Source organism: Poecilia formosa, unplaced genomic scaffold, assembly GCF_000485575.1.
Source record: "Poecilia formosa unplaced genomic scaffold, Poecilia_formosa-5.1.2 Scaffold1, whole genome shotgun sequence".
NCBI lineage: Eukaryota > Metazoa > Chordata > Actinopteri > Cyprinodontiformes > Poeciliidae > Poecilia > Poecilia formosa.
Genome location: NW_006799940.1, coordinates 4049667 through 4066990, shown reverse-complemented (window position 1 = coordinate 4066990; position 17324 = coordinate 4049667). Strand labels below are relative to the sequence as shown.

General features: G+C 37.1%; 3 protein-coding genes across 4 annotated transcripts in view; 2 read left to right on the top strand and 1 right to left on the bottom strand.

Moving 5' to 3' along the window:
- Nucleotides 1-982: 982 nt before the first annotated feature.
- rhag (Rh associated glycoprotein) lies at nucleotides 983-9539 on the top strand. The gene is made up of 10 exons (XM_007545932.2): nucleotides 983-1244; nucleotides 4910-5093; nucleotides 5569-5719; nucleotides 5807-5954; nucleotides 6388-6554; nucleotides 6640-6777; nucleotides 7733-7857; nucleotides 7946-8016; nucleotides 8109-8182; nucleotides 8278-9539. Exons 1-10 carry the CDS (start codon nucleotides 1067-1069, stop codon nucleotides 8350-8352), a joined length of 1311 nt encoding a protein of 436 aa, XP_007545994.1. The 5' UTR covers nucleotides 983-1066; the 3' UTR covers nucleotides 8353-9539.
- Nucleotides 9540-9936: 397 nt separating this feature from the next.
- Nucleotides 9937-13201, top strand: LOC103133908 (protein FAM133). Of its 2 annotated transcripts, none has more exons than XM_016668748.1 (7): nucleotides 9937-10124; nucleotides 10400-10472; nucleotides 11332-11487; nucleotides 11898-11956; nucleotides 12061-12150; nucleotides 12497-12586; nucleotides 12687-13201. In XM_016668748.1, exons 1-7 carry the CDS (start codon nucleotides 10122-10124, stop codon nucleotides 12735-12737), a joined length of 522 nt encoding a protein of 173 aa, XP_016524234.1. In that variant the 5' UTR covers nucleotides 9937-10121; the 3' UTR covers nucleotides 12738-13201. The 2 variants fall into 2 exon arrangements, with proteins under 2 accessions (XP_016524234.1, XP_007545969.1); XM_007545907.2 differs by having other exon boundaries at nucleotides 12040-12150.
- A 126-nt stretch (nucleotides 13202-13327) lies between these two features.
- Nucleotides 13328-17324, bottom strand: part of rd3 (retinal degeneration 3, GUCY2D regulator) — a 13508-nt gene continuing 9511 nt past the window's right edge. The window contains exon 3 of the mRNA XM_007545919.2: nucleotides 13328-14476. Within this exon, the coding sequence (XP_007545981.1) occupies nucleotides 14104-14476 (373 nt within the window). The 3' untranslated portion in view covers nucleotides 13328-14103. The remainder of the gene's footprint in view (nucleotides 14477-17324) is intronic.

The following is a 17324-nucleotide window of genomic DNA, read 5'->3' as shown; positions in this document are numbered from 1 at the left end:
ATAAAACACGAGAAATTAGCAAGAATTGAGTGAAATCGACTGGAAACAACGGGGAAATAACCACAACTGAACGTTTACATTAAAAAAATAGGTCTCTATGGCACCCCTTAGTAACAAATAGTTCATAGATATGTTATTAAACAATATGTAAACACTTTATAAATAATGTATAGATGTTTATCATGCATTACTTAAGTGCAAGAAAGACACAAAACTAATCTCTTTTTTGTTTGTTTTTTTAAATAGTGAGCAAAATCTTTTCACCTATATATTCCAATTGGAGTTGCTCACTTAAATATTTCACACTAAGTTACAAGTTTGTGAGAAACAATAAACATTTGTAAACATAATTATTTAATATGTAATATTGTATTTTATAATTTCCAGTATAGTTTTGATTCTTTCTTGGCCTTAATTAGTGCACATTAAACTCTTATTAATGATTTCAAAAGTGCTTGCAGATTAATCGATGGCACATGTGCATACTATTTATAAGCGGCTTATAAGTGGAGCTTTACTGTAAAATGGTACCAAAAAAATAAAACCAAGTGTACATTAAGTCCTCAAAATTATCCTCTACAAAGACACAGTAAAACTTTCTGGTTTCACCCCAGTAAGAAATGGATTTGGGAGGACTACTTTTGTAAGGCACTATCAACACAGTTATGCTTGTAATTTAAAATTTGTCATCGTGCTGCATTGATAGTTCTCTCCATATGAAACCTGTGAAAATTTTAAAACGAAATATGTGTGGTTTTGAAAAGAAATGTTGTTGAAAGAAGACTTGACAGCTATCACTCCTTGACTGTTGGGTGTTGTTACGTTTGTTTTTTGTTTAGCCGTCCCCACAGTCCACAGAGGAAACCCACCCCCCTGTGAGTAAAGTGAACAGGGTGTAGGGAAGTGTGCTGCCCTGTCATTGGTCACAAAAAAAACCCTGGACCAGTTTAAAAGCAAGCGCCGCTTTCTTCCCCCCTTTTTAGACGGCTCAACCCCTAAACACCAGAACAGATAGGGAGGGACTGACACTCAAAGCTGCTGAAAGATAACAAGAGTTGGCTTCAGGATGCCTGCATACTCCACCAACATGAGGCTGAAGTTCCCCATCCTGGCCTTAATTTTGGAGATTATCACCATCATCCTGTTTGCTTTGTTTGTGGTCTATGATGATGGGAAGGATCATCATGATGGTCACCATGATGCGAATACCACTAAAGAAGAATCACCTGTGCAGCTGTACCCTAGTAAGTGATGCAGAGAGATGACTTTAACTCCAATTGAAGCTTAGGCTGCATGTGCTGCAGCTTTTTAATTAGCCAAAGAAGCAGATAAAGTATCCCAACACCTATGCTGTTTTTTTGACATGAGGTGAAATGTGGGAGGTAGTTGATATTTAAGTAAAACTCTCTTTTTTTAACATAGGAGCTGTGCAAGCCTATAAACAGGAGGCTGCTTCTTTTCACAGGAACATCTTTCCTGAAATGCTTTAACCTTGACTCCTGGCAAACAGACATAGAAGTGTTTCAGAGTTGTTTCTGGAGCAGGTTGGTGAAATGAGATAAAAACGGTGTACGAGTTCGCTTTCCTCTCCAGCAGTCAGACAGATGCAGCCAAGAAGCAGAGAGGATCCTGCAGGAGAAAGTGTGATCTGTAGCAGAAAGGAGGCTACATGTGATTTGCATTACTGTGTCAAACAGGTAATTACAGGCAGTCATAAGGTGGTCGGAGCAACAAATCAGCTTCTGGTGCTCGTAAAAAACTTCATTCCCAATTTGGGTTTTTAGTGCTTTTTAAGAAGCTCCAAGCTCCTCTTTGCGTTTGAGCTACTTATCTACATGAACATACACATAACTTACAGCTACAAGGTACTGTTCAGTCTGTTGGCGACTGGGTGGGGCAGGTGTGCGTCTCAGAGATTAGCTCAGTCTAAAATATGTAGAAATCTTTCGCGGTCTAGCTTCATCATGAAAAATTATGCATTATTTCTTTCCATCTCTAACTTCATAGGAAAACTTTGTGTAAATATCATGTTTCAAGGCTGACTTTGCTCTTTGTTTTTCCTTCTTCGGGATTAAATCTATGAACTTGCAAATCTAATGTAATATGGAAATTAACTTTGATGCTTTGGGATTTTCTCCAAGCATGGCTCAGAAAAACGCTGAGGAACCAGTAATTCTCCCTGACAAGGTGATGGAAAAATCATTTCTCCTGTGAGACTTGAAAGAATCAAGACTTATGCAAAGATCTCTCTTTTATATGTAATAGTTGGTTTAGCTGCAAAATATGCAACGCTTTGTAACAAATGACTGAAACCAATACAACTTTTCTAAAATTATGCATCTTGCCAAGTTTAAATGAGAAATTAAAATGAAAGAACAATAAATTTTGACTGGCTTGCATCACTCTCCCTCACTCAGCTCTGTGATGTTCCTCGGGGGGATTCTCTCCTGTCTTGGCTCGCCCACTCACTGTTACCTAACTTCTTGGCGCGTTGCCACTCACAGTGGTTGCTCACCATCTTTATTTCACAGGCATCCTCAAAGTACTGTTCACTGCACTGTAATACAGTTCTTTGGTGCACATTAAAATCTGGATTAAGACTTTTACACTCAATAACTCCATTAAATACAAGTGAGGAGCCATGTTGCTATTTTTGTGCCATTTAAAAGCAAGTTTAAACATTTGAGAAAATCTGTTTTATTAATCCCTGGACACTTGGACAAAAGAGAAAAACCTAGATGAGAAATGTCTTAAAAGATAATCCACAAACACACACAGCCAAATATAACAAGAAGCACTGTAAATATTGATCAAATCCAAACAATTGATATGAGTCCAGTTGTAGTTAGTATGGATTATTTTAAGTTTAAGTTTCATAGTTAAGATTGAAAGTCTTTAAAAGGAAAGTGTATGTCCACATAATATCTATTTCTGTCTAGATGTGATTAAAAACTCACTGGAACTGTTCAAATGAACAAAGTTATACCTAAATTATAACATTTTTGGAATCAGAGGTGAGGAATGTGGGTCTTCATGGATATTACAGAACACAAACAACACAGTGCAAAGATAACGATACAGCGTCTAACTTTTACGTATTCAGTAAGTTTGCTCATTAATAGATGCATTACTGCATCAATTCTTGAATCCTGAATAAGTCGAAGGAATGCTGAAGAACCAAGTAGGTTATTTTACATTTGAGTACTGAAAAACCTTTATATCTTTCCACAGTATTGAATATAAAAGATAAAAATAACTTCAATCGACAAACTGGTTCCCAACTGATAAACTTACAAGTACATGCAATACTTTAGACATTATCAATGAAATATTATGCAATCATGGTAAACAACCATAATAATAATAATAATAATAATAATAATAATAATAAAAACATTCCTAAACATTTAAAGGAATTTAACTGGCTATTGACAGAAAATTAATTCATTCTGGATCACATGTTGGGTTTGGAAAGCATCTCAAAGAATTTAGATTTGTTTGGAATTAGAAGGGTTTTTTTTTGTTTTTTTTTTTGTTTTGTTTTTTTGCAGATTCAGAATCCAACATGGCTGCCTCACATAAACAATGCTAATTACCTTCATAGCGAGACACATTGCACAGCTCACTGAATCAGTTGCAGGCCCACTACTGTACAAAATTTAGTTCAGTTTTAGATTGTGAAAATTTAGGAAGTATCCAAGTATATTCTTGTCATCTTACAATGCTAACATTAGCTAATCGGCCCCCTATGCACAACAATATAGATAGCTAGCTATAGCCATCTAGTTAGCGGTTTTCCAGCTTGCAACTAAGAACAATATGATCCAAAGCATATTGTGGACTACATTTTTTACTCGTTTTAATTCTTAATAACAATCTAAGCAGCAGTGGCATTTCCATATTCCTATCCAAACAGCCTCGCAGCTTTAATATTTTGTGAATGAAGTTTTAAGATAGTTATAAAGTTTGATAAATTATAGTTTGATAAATTATTAGTGTATTTTTTTTCACCCAAACAATCCTTTTAAATAATGAAAACATAGCAAAACCAGCCTTGGGATTTGGTGCGCCAAACCGAGATTAATAGTTGCTCCTGTAAGTCTTTGCCTAAGAAAACCTCCAGGAGGCCTCCTGGTTAAATAGAGTCCACAAAGCGTGGAATTTGTTTTCTCATCTTTATTACATGTCAGAAAATCTACCAACATGTTTCTCAAGTCACTAAAGATCTCCTTTAATGCTGCATGTAGCATTTCTCTCTGGACTATATATCAAACTTAGTTTACAGAAGCTATTTGTCTGGACTAGAGCAAAGGAAATTAAGCCTATTGTCTCCCAGCCCACATATCTCCTCCTTGATGTGTTTTCCACATGTCAAGCTTAAAGGCTGTCTGGAAACAGGAGATTGATTTTCTGCCTGATAATGATGATGATGATAAGTTTTAAAGGATGCACCCAGTTTTATTTAAATCCTCCCTGAAAATACCAGAAGTTACCTCTTCTTCTCTCCTGCATAGAGTGCCACATGACAAAACAGCTGCTGTTTTTGTAATTTAAAGCATCTCTTCATGCTTTAGGAGTATATTAGGATCATATGCACTTCATCAGAGGTACCACAGACTAAGAGACCAAGCGGGAACAGGATGGGCTTTTCCCAGAACACTATTCATGGCGGGATTAATTTGGTTTCGGAGCAAACAGGTCACAACAATGTTACCTCTGTTGAGAAACATGACTTCTGTTAAGTTCACTAACTTTCCAATAAGTCATTCAAACCAAAAAGCACCACGGACCATGACAACATGATTAAAACTGAGAGCAGCATTTTTACCTTGAAGCTCTTCATTTGATCTTATCGTGTCCTGGTTTGGTGACAGAACAAGTGACCGCCGCTTTTTATATCACACTGCAGTGTTTCAGGATGTCCACGTCATGATCTTCATCGGCTTCGGGTTCCTGATGACGTTCCTCAAGAAATACGGGTTCAGCAGCGTGGGCATCAACCTGCTGCTGGCCGCCTTTGGTCTCCAGTGGGGGCTTCTCATGCAGGGATTGTGGCACCTGGATAACGGCAAGATTAAAATGAACATCTTCAAGTACGTCTCTGAAATGGCTGAACCCATGCTGCTGAAATCACAAAAATCTAATCGTTTAAAATGAATGTTTGGCTTGCATCAGCTTTCACAACCCTTGATTTTTCTTGTATTTTTTTTCATGTTACAATTCTTTTGATTGGGATTTTATATGAAGAACCAATAAGAAGGTGGAAATAAAATGACACATTGTTTTCAATAAAAAATTTAAAGTCCTTTACTTTGATACCCATAAATAAAATCAAGTGCAATCGACTACTTTCAAAAGTTAGCTAATCATTAAAAGAGATATAATCTTAACATAAATGCAGCTGTGCTTTGGTAGTAAACAACCAGTATTCCAATAATCAGGCAAGACAGCCAACAGGTAAAACCTCACCAAATGTTAAGGTGACAAAATGTGTAAAATAAAAAGAAGAATCAAAGGGTAAATAATTTTAGTAATAATCACTGGGTTATTTTTCTCATTTTGCTGCAGAATGATAAATGCAGACTTCAGTACAGCTACGGTCCTGATCTCCTTCGGTGCTGTTCTGGGTAAAACCAGCCCAGTGCAGCTCCTCATCATGACCATCCTGGAGATCACCATCTTCTCCATCAACGAGCATCTGGTGGTTAATGTTCTTCAGGTGAGTTTATAACAGTTTATGCTAAGGATTATAACCCTAATTCCGGCATTTTCACCTGAAAATATTGTGAAACATCTCATTTTGCAGGCTAACGATGTTGGAGCGTCAATGATCATACACGCTTTTGGTGCTTACTTTGGTTTGGCAGTGGCTCGGGTTCTTTACCGACCCGGTTTGAGGAATGGACATGAAAATGATGGATCTGTTTATCATTCTGACCTGTTTGCAATGATCGGTAAGTGAGAATGACTCTGTCAATGATTCTTTTTTATTGCAAGGGAGCGCAAATTACTCTCAGATATTAAACCTCAAACTGAAAATTTCAGTGAAATAAACATGATGGTATATTTATTTCAGGAGTTATGCATTTGTCTGGGCAGCTTTTCACAATCTTTACCATTTTTTTCAAGTCAATCTCTGTTTTTTTGCTGATTTCAACTATATAATAACAACACATGCAAATATATGAAGCTGAATTCCTCACATTTGGACACATTCTGCCTGAATACATACAAGCACAACACTTGTATATAATAAAAATAAGAAACTAAAATGTTATGATTTGTATTAGAACATGTGCAGTCCTGCTCCACATGCGCTACTACTGCCACCAAGTGGACACAAAAAGCACTGTCTCACCAGCTTAAATGAACAAACTTGTTCTGCAGGAACCGTGTTCCTGTGGATGTTCTGGCCCAGCTTCAACTCAGCCATCGCTGAAACAGGTGTCACTCAGCTCACTGCAGTGATCAACACCTATGTCTCCCTGGCCGCCTGTGTGCTCTCTGCGTACGCCATCTCCAGCCTGGTTGAGCACAAAGGGAAACTGGACATGGTCAGGCACCTTACGTTCATCTAAAATAGTTAACTGAAGGATATTTTAGACTTGTACTTATTTAGATGCCTTTATAATAACACAGGTCCACATACAGAACGCCACTCTGGCCGGTGGTGTTGCGGTGGGAACTTGTGCCGACATGAATATCCAGCCATTTGGAGCAATGCTGATTGGATTAGTGGCTGGCATCATTTCCACCCTGGGCTTCAAACTCCTCTCTGTGAGTTGAGCAATCAAAAAGTAAATGTAGCCATTGTAAGGAGTGCTTCAAATCCTAAATGTGTCACAAAAGTAAATGTGTCACCGTCACATCAGACTAGAACAGCATTCCTGTTGTTGCAGAAGAGGGCCTGTTTTTTGTGAAGCAGAACCTTTTTTTCCATCCGAGTCTCAGACCCACTATGAACAACTCAGCTGTTCTAAATGATGTGGCATTAAGATACCAACAGAAACAAATCAGCTGTAAAAATTAGAACCAGACGTTTCCAAACTAGAAACACTCCTATCCATGGCTACACTTTTAGATCCTGACAAACCAACATGATCACTAACATGGGACAGCCTTGGTTACGTTCAACTTGCTTGCTCGAAAGTAGTTTTTCCTGCAGTTTTGTCTTCAAAATGCTTTAGGGAGCATAGCTGAAATAATTCCACAATTTTTTGACCGAATTCAAGACTGTCGACTCTATTAGTTGCTTTGGATTCTTATTCAATCTAAAAGTTCAGTAATAGGTTAGATTTATTTTACCAAGACTAATGCTGAGGAACCAGAAAAGTTCCCACAATCATAAAACCAAAGAATGGATAGAACAATACATGCTGAGGTTTCTTTTATAATATGTCTATGTTTGGGGTTTGCTTTTGTATACCTGAAAAGATGGAAATTTTTTTAAAAAAATTAATTGACAAAAATAGAAGACAAGTGACTTAACAGAGTTTAGTCACAATACATTATTCCTCCATGTCAAAATCCAGGTGTATAAGTAGTATAAGGTCTCATGAGATTTCATTGAAAGTCGGAAAAAAGAAATTTCCTGAATATTATAGTTTTACATTTTGCTTCATACAACTTTCTGTCCAGTAGTAAATATTTGTGGCCAACACATTTAAAAGAGAATTTCATCATCAAAATATTTTAAAACAGAGACTATTTTGTCTTTCTCCTGACTTTGCAGCCGATCCTGGCGTCCAACCTGGGCATCCAGGACACGTGTGGGGTCCACAATCTGCACGGCATGCCTGGCATCCTGGGAGGGCTGGCTGGTATTGTTGCTGTGGCTTTGGGAAAGGCAGATAAAGGGTAAATATTCCACACACAGTAATTAAAATTATGCACTTACAACAAATGCGTTGCTTTGAAATAATGTTACTCTCACTTTCAATGTCAGCTCTGCAGACATGCAGGCTGCTGCCCTGGCTTCGTCTCTCGGGTTTGCTCTGATTGGAGGTGCTATAACTGGTGAGTGGGGATAAAACAGAAGCAGTGATTCGTTTATGATTGTGCACTAGCAGCAATAACGTTTAACCAAATGTTTACTTTTCTTCTTCCAGGGCTGATAATGAAGATACCATTCTGGGGACAGCCTCCGGATCAGAACTGCTTTGATGACTCTCTTTACTGGGAGGTTAGGATCCTCGTACCGCTGTATTTTAACCATTGCTTGTATCATGCACTTATTATTCTGCAGTGTTTTGTGATACTACGTTGGGTTTCTTACAGGTTCCCATTGTGGAGGAGGAGAACGAAGGAAGTATGGCTGCTGGAGAAAACTCAAAGAACAAAACAGAAGCCTGAATAGAATCATTTCATCCCTTCTTTATATAGAAAAGCAGACAGAGGATTTTTTTTTTCCAAGCTCTGGTTGTCAAACATATTACTGTGATCTGAAAAACACAATTTATCAGCACATTACTATTCTTTTTACATGTTTTGTGCACACAGACATCTGTACAAAGGCTATTACTTTTGAAACTATTATCTAAAACATGACAAATGGCAGATTCAAAAATAGGAATGAGTTGTTGTTTTTTTTCAAGCAAGAAGAAATGTGTTCTTCCAAATTATAGGAAGCAAGAAATTAAATTTTTCACTAAAGAGTTTCAAAGAATATTACAACAATCAAAGCAGGCGACTTCTTTCCTTCACTGCTGTAATGTCTGATAAGCTTTTGATAATGTTTTTTTTGTTTTTTTTTTATTTTATGGATGCCTCGTGTATTTTTCTTGGTATATCTGCTGAAACTTCAAATGAAAATAGGAGGCCTTTGATCAACTGCTTCACGTCACTTCACTGGAGCCCGGTCCTTGTGCAAGGAGTCAGAGTCCGACAGCTCAGCTCTGACGCGGGCTGGGATCGTCGCTTCATCTGATAACTAGTGAACCTTCATACATCTTATATTATTTCCAAGCATTTCCAAAGACTCTTGTACAAATAAGCACAAATGCATGTTAGAAATTAAACTGTTTTTTTTTCTGTTCAGAGTAGAAGTATTTTTAAATGTACATACAGTATGTATAAGAAATGACATGGTCTGTTTTATCAAAGCTAACAATAGCAACTGGTACTGAGATTTTCTATTCATCTTTTCGAGGTTATTAATCATGTTTAAGGTTTTCTTTTCAGCTTTTCTTACTCATCTCTATGTCTGTTTCTCTCTTTCTGGTTACTGAGTCTTAAAAAACTACAACTGCAACTGCAACACACCTCATGTTTTATTCACAGTATAAAAGCTTCTCCTTATATTTGAAGACGCATGGCTCCAAAGTGCTTTTTTTTTTCTTTCTACTTCAAAACGCTACTCTGATGGCTTGATGAAACTGACTACGAATAGGATTTATCTGACATTTGCAGCTTTTTAAATGATCTCTCATGCCTCAAACCACTGATACTTCAAGATGTTTTGCTTCTTATTTTTATACTTTGGGCATTTGCTCCTATTTGTACAATATATTAATACAATATTAAAAATGTTTTGTACAATACTGCTGTTGATGGGCTGGTTTCTTTTATACATCTCTAATATTGGAATAAAAATGTCAACATTTCTCATTTTCTTTATTTACCAAAGCTGGAACTCTAGCATAATATGTGGCAAAAAAAAAAAAAGAAATGTTCCTTAGAAAAACAAGAAGTATGGACAATATAATTTCAAAAAAGCTATGATTAGTACAGGAATAATTTATTTGCTGAAGTTATTGGTTTAACTTTCTATAATCTACGAGTTTACTTTGTTTTATGTCGGTTTACGAATAAATTATTACCTAAGAAAATTAGTTAAAAAAAAAATAAAAATACATGTCAAGCTGACAAAATCTTACCTTTATAGAGTAAGGCAGTGGTGTCATTTATTTGCCACTAGGGACGCTATGGCACTTTCCTCTGGCGCCTGTTGTTTTGAATGTAGCCACCAGCGGTGCATCATGGGATACAAAATGTGTAAAAAGATGGCTAACTGCTGCTAATCCGCCGGTGATAACTGCAAATAAATACCAATTAGACATTTTTTCCACAGTAGTGTTTATGTTAATAATTATATGACGTCCTAACTGTAGTAACTTGTCGTTATGGTGAGTACGGGAACTATTGTTTAACCCGCACAGCTTTAGCTTTAGGTTTAGCCTATCGTAGCTCTTGTACTGTAGCACCAACTGAAAATACAATTAACGAATTAAAGTCTCTTATCTGTGTTATTTGTGCAGCTTTTTAGACCACTAACTTAAACTTCACTGTGGGTAATTTTATGTTACTTGAAGAATATGTTCAATTTTAATCCAAATTTGTTTCCTGATTTGTCTGATGTGCAGCCATAAACAAATTATAAAGGTTTTGTTTGTGTTTCTAGTCAACCAGAACGGAACACAGGGTGTCCAGTTCCTCATCCAGAACAGATGAAAGGACGAGGTCAAGCAGCAGAGGCAGGTTGCCTTCTGTCATTTCATTACCACCCTTTGGATAAATATGGAGATACAAGTCAACTTAATACATTTTCCTAATTCTGTTTTCATTATGAGATGCGTTTTGAAGAATTTTTGGTTTGATTATTTTATTCTTCATTTAGCAATTTGTATTACAAACTGTAGAGAGGCTAAAGTAGGAGAGAAGTTGAAGGTGCATAGTATTTTTTTTTTACTATTTATTTATTTCAAACAGGTTTTTGCTGTTCATCCATCAGTTTGTGTCTCCACCTGTTCATTGTCCATTAATGCATGTTTGTCATCTACAAGTTTATTCATTCGGTCATGTATTTATTTTTGTCAGTCATTCACCAGTTTGTCCGTCTCTTAGTTTTCCAGGTTCCATATGTATAATCTTGACATCTGTAGAAATTGCTGCAATAAATTAATTGTGAAGTTTTGTGTTTAATTTAAAAAAAAGTGTCTTTAAAGAAAACTTAGCATATTTGAGTTTTGAAAAGTATGGAGTTCTGAAAAATGCTTGGGAACCCTGAATAGCTGCAAAAATGAAATGAAATGTGGTTTAGAGGCAGTGTAATAAAGAAACAGGAGGCAGAGCAGAATATTTTGATATTTAACATTAAAAAGGAATGTAAAACAATTCAGGCTTAGCTGTTGGAAGGCAACGTTAAAGAGGCAAAGCTTCTAGTTGTGCATAGGAGGGACTGTTGACGTATTGGACAAAAAATGTTGGAGAAGAAAAATATTAAAATCACAGAGGAGGTTAATAGATTATTTGAAGGAGGGTGTGACAGAGGAGATTCTTATGCATGGCTTATGATTTCCCTCTCTTTCTGTTTTGTTTTGGGGGTTTTATTAGGAAGAGAAAAAAGGAAGCGGAAACGGAGCCGCAGCAGATCGTCTTCATCTTCTAGCTCGTCATCTTCACCCTCCTCCTCCTCCTCCTCCAGTTCTTCCAGCTCCTCAGATCCATCACATTCATCAAGCAGCAGCAGAAGTAGCTCTAGCAGCAGTGGTAAGTGTGACTAAAAATGTCCAAGCTTTAATTGATATTCTTTTTTAATTTATGATAGATTTAATATTTAGTAATTTTGAAATAAATCCAGAAAATAGGAAAATGTGTTTTGCACATAACAGAGGATGTGATATACCCTCAGAAATGGGGATGGTTTACCAGCGATGCTGAACATTTTTATCTGATTAATAACTTATTACTGTGTTGTTATCAATGCAATTAATACAAATCGGGTTCTAAGTGACAGACCAAAGTTTGATGGAGACATAAATATAATTTTATCAATTATACATGGTCTGGTTTAGAAATAAATTAAAAAAAACAGTGTTTGTGTCTGAATGTCAAAACTCAAACTCTACGTACCAGACAATATGTTTGTCTTAGTGTATTGTTTTTTTTATTGTTTTCAGACTCTCGGAGTAAATCCAGAAAGCAGTCCAAAAGAAGAAAAAAGGAGAAGCACAAAAAAGTAACAAAAACATGATGATGTTTTTTTCCTGAATTCATTCTTTATATTTAAAGAATAAAAATTCTTTTAAATGCATAACTTAGTTTCCTTGTGTTTTGCAACAGAAAGGGAAGAAAGAGAAGAAGCAAAAGCGCAAGAAAGACAAGAAGGCAAAAGGAGGGGATGACAAATCAGGACCGGTTCAGATCTCTAAGGTAGCAAAGATTTTGTTGTACTTAAACGTTCATAATGTGAAAAAAGACAAGTGTAACATTTTGAAATGTAAACAAATGTGGGAATCCTGGTAACAAAATGAAGGATTTAAGTCCACTTAAAAAAAGCGTGATTCAGTTCTAAAAATAATTTTATTCATCCCTTTTATTCATGATTAAAATTATTACAGTTTCAGAACCATTGAAATTCCGTTCATGGTTGATATTGACTGAATAGTTGATCAATTCAAACCTTTTAATTGATCACTTTTAGGTCTCTGAAACTATATTTCCTTTTAATATGACTTTTAGTTTGTAGCGTTTCATTTTAGCAATTTTCTTCTTTCAGTATTTAAAGGACAGAGAAAAAGGAAAGTACAGCATGATTTCAGGGAAGAAGATAAAGATGAAAGTAAAGAAGTCGAAAAAAGACAAACAGGTAATCATTTTTTTCCTCATTAAAGTAAAAGCAAAATACACTTTTTGAGTTTTTTATTTGATGTCTTTTGTTGTCTTGCTGTGAAATTTGTGCATAACAGCGGGATAAAAATCGAGCAGAGCTGCTGGAGTTCTTGAACTCTACCCTGTGAAGCCACGATGGACGCCCCTCTTGTTGGTCATAGACGTCAGCGTTCACAGAACTCAGGAAATGGCTGCTCCTGCTGCCCTGGAGCAGACAAACGAAGAGTTTTCTGAAGGAGAGGCGATAAACTGAAGTGACTTTTTTCCCCACCACACAGGGGCAGCAGCGAGCTGGATTCAGCATTAGGTTCACTACCTACATTTTCTTCACCTTGTTGCTGTGCAGGTGGCCACCTTGAGTCCAGTGTAAGAAATGTTATGTAGAAAGTTTTGTTTGTGATCAGATGGTATTTGTTGACTATGCTTTAGGTTGAAACACCATTTAAACGTGAAATCTACCAGATCAGTCTGTACAGTCGAACACAAACCAGTCTGTGTCATTTAAATGTCTGCATTGTGTGCAAATGTCCTTTCAGGGCTTGACATCTTTTTCTGTTCATAATTAAAAAAGAAATATAAGGTTTTAACTATATATTTTTTTTTATTATGTTGACCAACTATTTAAGGAAACGGATCATAAAGTTTTTGATGTAAATTCTGGCTTTAGGAGCCAAAGTGTTTTCAGTTTATTCTAAAATAATATTTTTTTGTTTATTCTTTTTATTCTGAGGATGGAACAGTGCATAGGATTCAATTAGGTGTGACTTATTAATGCTGATTATTTCCCGTATATGTCTGCTTTAAAAATGGTAGTTAAAAAAAAAAAAAAGCTTTTTTTTATATGAAACCAGTTTGAGTCCATGTTTGTATGACGGTGCGTACAGATCCATTTATACACTGTGTGACAGAAGGACAGCAAATACTGCTGGAGAGATTTCACTCAAAAAAAAAAAAAACAAACATTTTATTGAACATTTCTGGGGGATTTTTTTCTTCCTTTTAAACCCTCTTGAAAATAAAAGCGCAGGAGGAAAAGCTTTCAGTTGTCCAACCTTGGATAATGCATTTCACTGTTCAGTCCTGCTGTTTTGACACATGGAGGATGACTCACTGTTTGAATCATATGGAAACGAACGTCGTCCCTCCTACAGAAACAGTTCACACTTTAAAGCCGTTTTATACATTCCCACATTTAGTTTCTCCGCCTTGACCAAGCAAGCAGCATTTTTTGCGTCAAAAAAGAAAAAAAACAACAACTTTTAGTTAGACCATTTATAAATAATACTATTAGGCTGCAGGGTAAATAGCCCTCAATGCTTTGATGCCAAATTTCTACAAAATAAGAGACATCACTGCAGAAGATAATCTCAGGCAACTCATTAACTGCTTCAAGTACTGAAAACATGGTTGAGAGAAGAGAGAAAATCTTGCCTTGGCCTTGAACATGTTAGACATAAAGTCTCATCAGTCCACATTTCCTTCACACGCCCACCATCAGACCACTCTGCTGCTGCTGCCGCTGCTGCTGCTGGTTCCTTTGTATCTGAAGTCGGGCATGCTCCACACTCTCTGCGACCTGTCCCCCGTCTCCATCCCCTTCTCCACGTCCTCAGAGACGGTTTTGAGGTCGCTCAACCCCGTCCCGTTGCCCACCGCGGCGGTGAGGCCCGTCGTGCTTCCAAACGGGTTGATCTTGATCTTCGACCTGAAGTTCATGCTCATGGCTCGCTTGTTGTTCCACTGGCGAGTCAGCCGCTGCGCCTCCTGCTCCTCCTTCAGCTGATCCAGAACCTCCAGCAGGACGGCCCGGAAGTGGCCCGACACCTCGTGTGGCTCCGGCTCGTTGGCCTGCATAGCATCCCTGAACCTGCGAGGAGAAACGAAGAAACCAGGAGCTGATCAGAAAACAAAAGGAGAGGAATCTGGTGGCTCAATTCTGGTTACTTGATGTGTTGATTTGCTTATTATTCAGTCTTAAAGAAGCAGCTGGTGCTTAAAAAGTATTGTCATGTTGCAGCTTCAAATCTTAATGTATTTAAAGTACATTTTAAGTTGTACACTAGCTTTACCATTTTTCTTGTATGGGACAATCTCATGACAAATACATTTACTTTCAAACAACAAATGTAAATGTAAAAACTGTTAAAAATTAGAATTTTAGTGTATAGATCTTTATTTACTAGCAATGTTTGCTGACTTGAAGTTATATGCAGGGCTAAATATATATACAGACATACTTGTTGGTGTTTGAATAAACATCTCAAACTAGACACCCGTCCTGGATAAATTCTGACTGGATGTTTGACTCCTGGCTGTTTAAATCAGAACTAGTAGGTCATTAAAATGATGTGGTTTTCCTGGAATGGACCAAGCTTTTAAAAAGTTCATTAATGTTCAGCTGGGTGTAGATTAGAGCCAAATCAAAAGTTTAATTTACCTCAAACTAACAACTAAACATGTGAAACCTGGTTACAGCTGGCTGTTTCCGACTGGATAATGAAGCCAAAAGATTAATTAAAACTGGTTTTAAAAAGCATCAAACTAAAATTAAGCTGCTGGATTAGCCCTGAAATCAATCCTGAGGACAGTTTGTGGACTTTGTTGTAAGGCAAACAATTTATATGAGCTATAAATATTTTCACTAGAAAACTGATCAGAGTTTTTCCAGAAGGTTTCAAAATGTTTGTGGTTTCTCTGCGACTTGTCAAACCAATCTTCATCCAAATCTTATTGGGGACTTTATATTTACACGAGCCTGTGTGCACAGTGTAAATAAGAAAAGACGTTTAAAGAAAACAATAGCCATAAAGCTTTACTGAGTTAAAACCTTGAAAACCTAGAGTTCACGTACTGTCGGATAAATACAGCGATCAGCAGTAATCCACAATCTGAACCACAAACAAGCACAGGATGAGTCACAGCTGCCAAGTGAGTTTTAAACAAAATGGAAAATTAAACCCAATCACACAGTCCTATTAAGTGAAATTCTCAGCCAGGTTTGAACAGAAACATTAAAGTGATGAGAAACAAGGAGCACAACATCTCAGGATAACAGTTATCCTCCCACCCACCTGTGTGAAAGCTGCACTCCTGCCAAGCTCCCAATTACCGCTCCGCCTCCCCACAGGAGATGGCTTTGCTTTAACAAGCCTTTAAGCACATGTTGCTTCTTCTGTTAAGTGACATTTCTTCTTAACTCGCTCGACTTGCAGCAGTTCCAAGAACGGAATGTTTCTTAACATTTTCCGAACCCTTTGCCCCTTATTTTGGCTTTGCGGTATTTATAATTCACCAGTTACATCAGAAATCACTTTCATTTGAAGGCAGAAAACATTTTTCTACTCTCTTATTGGTAACAAATAGGTTAAAAGTTGATAAAAACAAAAAGCAAACAATTTATAACAGATTTGAATAGTTAATGTAATAATAACCGGTAAACGGTGAATAAATGAGCAAAAAACAACATGGTGCAGGTGTTGTTTGCTCAGCAGCTTTCCAAGAACAGGTGGAGAGGTGAACTCAGAACATTTCTACTGCAGATTATCGCCTGGCAGACGACAGAGAAGAGAGCCACAATGATCAGTTAGAGTTACTTAAAATGTTTCTTTTTATACAGAAAATACACCACTGGATTTTTTTCTCTTTTTTTTATGTAGTTCATCAGTTGAATCTCCCTTTATTAGAGTGAGTTTCAGTGGTTGGGAACAGCTCTGGTTTGTTATTTTTGGCACAAATACAACATGAGAGTATTAAGTACTCAAAAAAAAAAAAAGAAAAGCATTGATAAAGCATTAATCTATTTTAAAGAAGACTCCAGATGCTTTAAATCATACAAACATGGTGGTGGTTATGTGTTTTCTGTTGTTTTTTTTTCTATAATAATAAAAACTCTGGTGTTTTTTTTGTTGTTGTTGTTGTTGTTTTTTTTGTCATTAATGAGAGGACAGAATTTGTTTTTCTCTTCATTAAAAATGCTCCTGGTCCGGTGCTTTTTCTGTCTTTTTCTTTGAAGGGTTATTGATAAAACCATTGATAGATTTCCTCAGCTTATTGTTCTTCTCACAGAGTGTGTGGGCCAAATCCGGCCCACCAGAAGTTTTTATCTGGCCCTCCATTCTCTAGAACACATGTGTCAAACTCAAGGCCCGCGGGCAGGCCATGTCATTTTATGTGGCCCGCCCCAGCATTATATAGGGCGATGATTCGTGCTCAAAATAGGTTTTGAGCACGAATTGACTACAAACTACATCTCCCACAATGCATTCCGATTGTTACCAGCCAACATTATGGCTTCTCGCCACTAGAGAGCAGCAGAGTCACCTCAAGCTGCTTATTGATTTTCCCAGAGAATAAAACTGAGACATGGACAAGCTAACATCAAAACGTCCAAGAAAAGAAACATCGATTTGCAAGTAAGACTGTGAATGAAGATGTGTGTGTATGAGTTGGTATCAGGGTGGCAGGTCGCGCTAGACTTTTTTTTTTTGTTGTTGCGTGGTTTCGCTTCTCCGAAACGGACTGATGTTACGTCTGCAGCTCCTCCAGAGCGCCGCTCTCCTGGGTAACGTGAACCCACAAGGCTCCATTTGTTAAATCCGCTGGATGAGTTACTTCCAGCGGTTTCTAATTCTTCGCAGTGCGCAGTGGTTGAGCAGCGGACTGCGCATTGTTACAGTCTAACTTTTGCATCGTCATTTATTTCCTCAAGATAAACT